The following is a 6,059-nucleotide window of genomic DNA, read 5'->3' on the forward strand; positions in this document are numbered from 1 at the left end:
AGTGATTAAAATGATTTTCACTAGATTAAACCAGTATTATCAAGTGATTAAAATGATATTTCACAAGATTAAACCAGTATTATCAAGTGATTAAAATGATTTTCACTAGATTAAACCAGTATTATCAAGTGATTAAAATGATATTTCACAAGATTAAACCAGTATTATCAAGTGATTAAAAATTAATTGTTCACAATATTAAACCAGTATTATCAAGTGATTAAAAATTAATTGTTCACAAGATTAAACCAGTATTATCAAGTGATTAAAAATGAATTTTTCACAAGATTAAACCAGTATTATCAAGTGATTAAAAATGATATTTCACTAGATTAAACCAGTATTATCAAGTTATTAAAAATGAATTTTTCACAAGATTAAACCAGTATTATCAAGTGATTAAAAATGAATTTTTCACTAGATTAAACCAGTATTATCAAGTGATTAAAAATGATATTTCACTAGATTAAACCAGTATTATCAAGTGATTAAAAATGATATTTCACAAGATTAAACCAGTATTATCAAGTGATTAAAAATGAATTTTTCACAAGATTAAACCAGTATTATCAAGTGATTAAAAATGATATTTCACTAGATTAAACCAGTATTATCAAGTGATTAAAAATCGATCAATTTTAGATTACTGTCGACAGTGGATGATCTTATTTAAACCAAGACTGATATATAGCTTAGTTTTTAATCAAACATTTGCCAAAAAAAAACGGACATGACATCCATGTGATTAAAGAAAAGATTGCAACCACTGACCACTGACCAATAACCTTCAGGACACTATCGGTGTATCGAGTCCTAGCTCGATCAAAATCCGCTCGACAACGATATGACCCTTGGTCACCTCGGTTCAGTTTCTTAAACCTTAGGACGGCTGGTTCTGTATCTGTGGCAAAGTAAACCCGAACAGCCTCGTAGACAGACGCGTGTCGAGCTAGACTAAGGGATCCTTTTCTGGCGTCGAGAGTATAAATCGGGGTAGTAATGTTATTCTTGTACCAGAAGACGAGCGTAGGAATATCATCCTCAGGGATAGCCGTAATGTTGCAGGGTAATTCCACTTCTTCTTCTTCTAGTCCCATTACACTTACTAAAAACAATATAAACATGCTAGTATATTATAGAAGGATTACACATATGGTGACAGCAGAAAAACTGGTAACACTTCATAATATGGTGGCAAGACATTAGTGGAAGGTTACACATATGGTGGCAATAACAAATACGAGAAACATTTCTGACCGTGTTAGATTTTTCTTAATGATTTTTATTTTAAAAACAAGCAATATTCTGATATACTAGAAATACCCTGATAAAACTAACCATGTTACTACTAGAAATATTCTGATAAAATTAACCATGTTACTTCTAGCAATATCCTGATAAAACTAACCATGTTACTACTAGAAATATTCTGATAAAATTAATCATGTTACTACTAGCAATATTCTGATAAAACTAACCATGTTAGAACTAGAAATATCCTGATAAAACTAACCATGTTACTACTGGCTATGTTCTGAAATAATTTACCATGTTACTACTAGCAATATTCTGATAAAACTAACCATGTTAGAACTAGCAATATCCTGATAAAACTAACCATTTTACTACTAGCAATATCCTGATAAAACTAACCATTTTACTACCAGCAATATCTTGATAAAACTAACAATTTTACTACTAGCAATATTCTGACAAAATTAAACTTGTTATATTAGAAATATCCTGATAAAACTAACCATGTTACTACTAGAAATATTCTGATAAAATTAACCATGTTACTTCTAGCAATATCCTGATAAAACTACCCATGTTACTACTAGCAATATTCTGATAAAACTAACCATGTTACTACTGGCAATATTCTGATAAAACTACTACTAGCAATATTCTGATATACTAGAAATATCCTGATAAAACTAACCATGTTAATACTAGAAATATTCTGATAAAAGTAATCATATTACTAATAGCAATGTGCTGATAAAACTAACCATGTTACTACTAGCAATATTCTGATAAAACTAACCATGTTAGAACTAGAAATATCCTGATAAAACTAACCATGTTATTACTAGCAACATCCTGATAAAACTAACCATTTTACTACTAGCAATATCCTGATAAAACTAACCATTTTACTACTAGCAATATCTTGATAAAACTAACAATTTTACTACTAGCAATATTCTGACAAAATTAAACATGTTATATTAGAAATATCCTGATAAAACTAACCATGTTACTACTAGAAATATTCTGATAAAATTAACCATGTTACTTCTAGCAATATCCTGATAAAACTAACCATGTTACTACTAGAAATATTCTGATAAAATTAACCATGTTACTACTAGCAATATTCTCATAAAACTAACCATGTTAGAACTAGAAATATCCTGATAAAACTAACCATGTTACTACTAGAAATATTCTGATAAAATTAACCATGTTACTTCTAGCAATATCCTGATAAAACTAACCATGTTACTACTAGAAATATTCTGATAAAATTAACCATGTTACTACTAGCAATATTCTAATAAAACTAACCATATTACTACTAGCAATGTGCTGATAAAACTAACCATGTTACTACAAGAAATATCCTGATAATAATTTCCTAGTTGATCGCTATAGTGATAGTAACAGTAGAAATAATCAAAACTTTGACCTGGCTTGAAAATCGGGATAACCGAAAACACTTAAAATTTATTAACCATTCTTCGAAGTTCAGGTGCTCGAATAACCTTATACAATCTTTCAAACTTGGGCAAGCAAACTTATAACGTTTTTGCATATTGAATGTTGTAACATGTTTACTGGAAAAAACTGATTATACTATTATTAAGATCATATGTCAGTTTTAATGTTCACCATTTTCTAAATAAAAAAATAAAATTGTTTTTGTTGTTTATTGCTTTTTTTTCTCTCATGTTTTGTGGACTTTTGTTGAGCATGCATTTCAACCTCTCAAAATTATTACTCGTGTAAAAGTCGACCCCTAAATTATAACCCAAAACACTGGTCATAAAAATTCGTCTATTACTCGAGTAAATACAGTATTGCATTATTAATATGTGTTTAGTTACTTTTGACGACAATTATTACATTATTGATGTGTCGTAGTTAATTTTGACGACAATTATTGTATTATTGATGTGTTGTAATTACTTTTGACGACATGTATTGCATTATTAATATGTTTTAGTTACTTTTAACGACAATAATTGCATTATTGATGTGTTGTAGTTACTTTTGACGACATTTATTGCATTATTAATATGTTGTAGTTACTTTTAACGACAATTATTGCATTATTGATGTGTGTTGTAGTTACTTTTGACGACAATTACTGCATTATTGATGTGCGTTGTAGTTACTTTTGACGACATTTATTGCATTATTAATATGTTGTAGTTACTTTTAACGACAATTATTGCATTATTGATGTGTTGTAGTTACTTTTGACGACGATTATTGCATTATTGATGTGCGTGTAGTTACTTTTGACGACAAATATTGCATTATTGATGTGTTATTATTACTTTTGACGACAATTATTGCATTATTGATGTGTTTTGTAGTTAATTTTGACGACATTTATTGCATTATTGATGTGTGTTGTAGTTACTTTTGACGACAAATATTGCATTATTGATGTGTTGTAGTTACTTTTGACGACATTTATTGCATTATTAATATGTTGTAGTTACTTTTGACGACAATTATTGCATTATTAATGTGTTGTAGTTACTTTTGACGACAATTATTGCATTATTGATGTGTTTTGTAGTTAATTTTGACGACATTTATTGCATTATTGATGTGTGTTGTAGTTACTTTTGACGACAAATATTGCATTATTGATGTGTGTTGTAGTTACTTTTGACGACAATTACTGCATTATTGATGTGTGTTGTAGTTACTTTTGACGACAATTACTAAATTATTGATGTTGGTTGTAGTTACAATTTTACTGTCATATGCTTCTACATACGTAAATGATATGTACGAGATTTGATGGTTTTTTTTTTGTTATCGAACAATCATCCGCAAGTCCAAGAAATGTTATGATTTTGAAATACAGAGACCCCAGTGGGCCCCGTGTATTGACAAAGTTAATTGAATAGACAACATAACGTTTACCTCAACATTTTTACTTGCTTTCTTGATAACGTACACTAAAATATTTTAACATATAGACTTGAAATTCTGAAAATAATGAAAAGGGAATTAATAATTTCTAAGCCTTGTCCAACTGGCTGACTGAGCTTTTAGCTACGTTTATTTTCTTCTGCTACTGTTTGACTGAAGAGATTGTGTTAAGGGATACATTTAGTTATTCTTAAATTGTTTTTATTTATTTTTTTAAAGCAAAGGAACTTAATGTGTCCACCGCTGGGACCGAATTCTCAATTTTAGCGCCAAAAACCTTCAATCTTTTCGCTGAGCAGTTTGTAATTAAGCACAAACTTCACAATGGGCTATCTGTGCTCTGCCTACCACGGATATCGAAACTCGGATTCTAGCGTTGTAAGCCCGCAGACTTACCGCTGTTCCACTGGGGGGCTCGCTGAGCAGAGTGATCTGATGAAGAACAAGGAAATTATTTACCGATTAGTACAGTGCTCTGAGGAAGAACAAGGATATTATTTACCGATTAGTAGACTGCTCTGATGAAGAATGATGATATTATTTACCGATTAGTAGGCTGCTCTGATGAAGAACAAGGATATTATTTTCCGATTAGTAGACTGCTCTGATGAAGAACAAGGATATTATTTACCGATTAGTAGAGTGCTCTGATGAAGAACAAGGATATTATTTACCGATTAGTAGGCTGCTCTGATGAATAACAGGGATATTATTTACCGATTAGTAGACTGCTCTGATGAAGAACAAGGATATTATCTACCGATTGGTAGTGCTCTGATGAAGAACAAGGATATTATTTACCGATTAGTACAGTGCTCTAATGAAGAACAAGGATATTACTTACCGATTAGTAGACTGCTCTTATGAAGAATGATGATATTATTTACCGATTAGTAGACTGTTCTGATGAAGAACAAGGATATTATTTACCGATTAGTAGACTGCTCTGATGAAGAATGATGATATTATTTACCGATTAGTAGACTGCTCTGATGAAGAACAAGGATATTATTTACCGATTAGTAGACTGTTCTGATGAAGAACAAGGATATTACTATCCGTGATAAATAATTCTGCTAAATACGAAAAGTATTATTTTTTCCCCTGTAAAAATATATGTAAACTTTTCCCATTGGCTATCATATTTCAGGAACGCATATCTCTGCTGTTCCACCTCGAGTTCTTTCTAATACAGAAACTTCTAATACATCATTCTTCTAACAAGATGTGACCAAAGCTTTCGTTGCGGAACGTGATGAAACATCGTACGATCAGGAGATAAACGACTATAAGTCATTACTGAAGCTATCTGGTTATTTTTCACAAATGTAGATTAAAAATAAAAAATAAATAGGTTAGAAGCAATTCCAAATCCAATTTCTTGGATCCTCGGCCTTCAGCTACACGTGGTGGAGCACGCACTACACAGTATTAATTAATATTCATATAAAGTCAATTATAAAGTAATGTAATTCTTAAACACAATCAGTCACGGAGATTCTTGGAGAAAAATGATGGAAATAAATCAGAAGTGGTAACAAAATGTACACAGTATATCAAAAGCTAGGGAGTAAAAATCAAAAACAATTATCAACGTTTTAGACTAAAACGCTTAACTGCTTCAGAGTAAATTACTGAGTTTTCTCTTGATAAAAAGATAATGATTTAAATATTTTAGGGTAAAATTACCGAATATTATCATGTTGAACAGATAATGATACATATATATTTTAGGGTAAAAATACCGAGTTTTCTCATGTTAAATAAATAATGATTTAAATATTTGAAGGTAAATACACTGAGTTTTCTCATGTTAAACAGATACCGACTTTAAAACGTTAGAGTAAAAATACCAAGAATTCTCTTGTAAAACAGATACCGAC

The 6,059-nt window shown here is 30.4% G+C and overlaps 1 protein-coding gene across 1 annotated transcript in view; it reads right to left on the reverse strand.

Moving 5' to 3' along the window:
* The window catches only part of LOC106473733 (hemicentin-2-like), a 31,293-nt gene extending 30,196 nt beyond the window's left edge, over positions 1–1,097 (reverse strand). Inside the window, exon 1 of the mRNA XM_022402125.1 lies at positions 779–1,097. Coding sequence (XP_022257833.1) covers positions 779–1,097 — 319 coding nt within the window. The remainder of the gene's footprint in view (positions 1–778) is intronic.
* Between the last annotated feature and the right edge of the window lie 4,962 nt (positions 1,098–6,059).

The sequence above is a fragment of the Limulus polyphemus genome, unplaced genomic scaffold (assembly GCF_000517525.1).
Source record: "Limulus polyphemus unplaced genomic scaffold, Limulus_polyphemus-2.1.2 Scaffold6449, whole genome shotgun sequence".
NCBI lineage: Eukaryota > Metazoa > Arthropoda > Merostomata > Xiphosura > Limulidae > Limulus > Limulus polyphemus.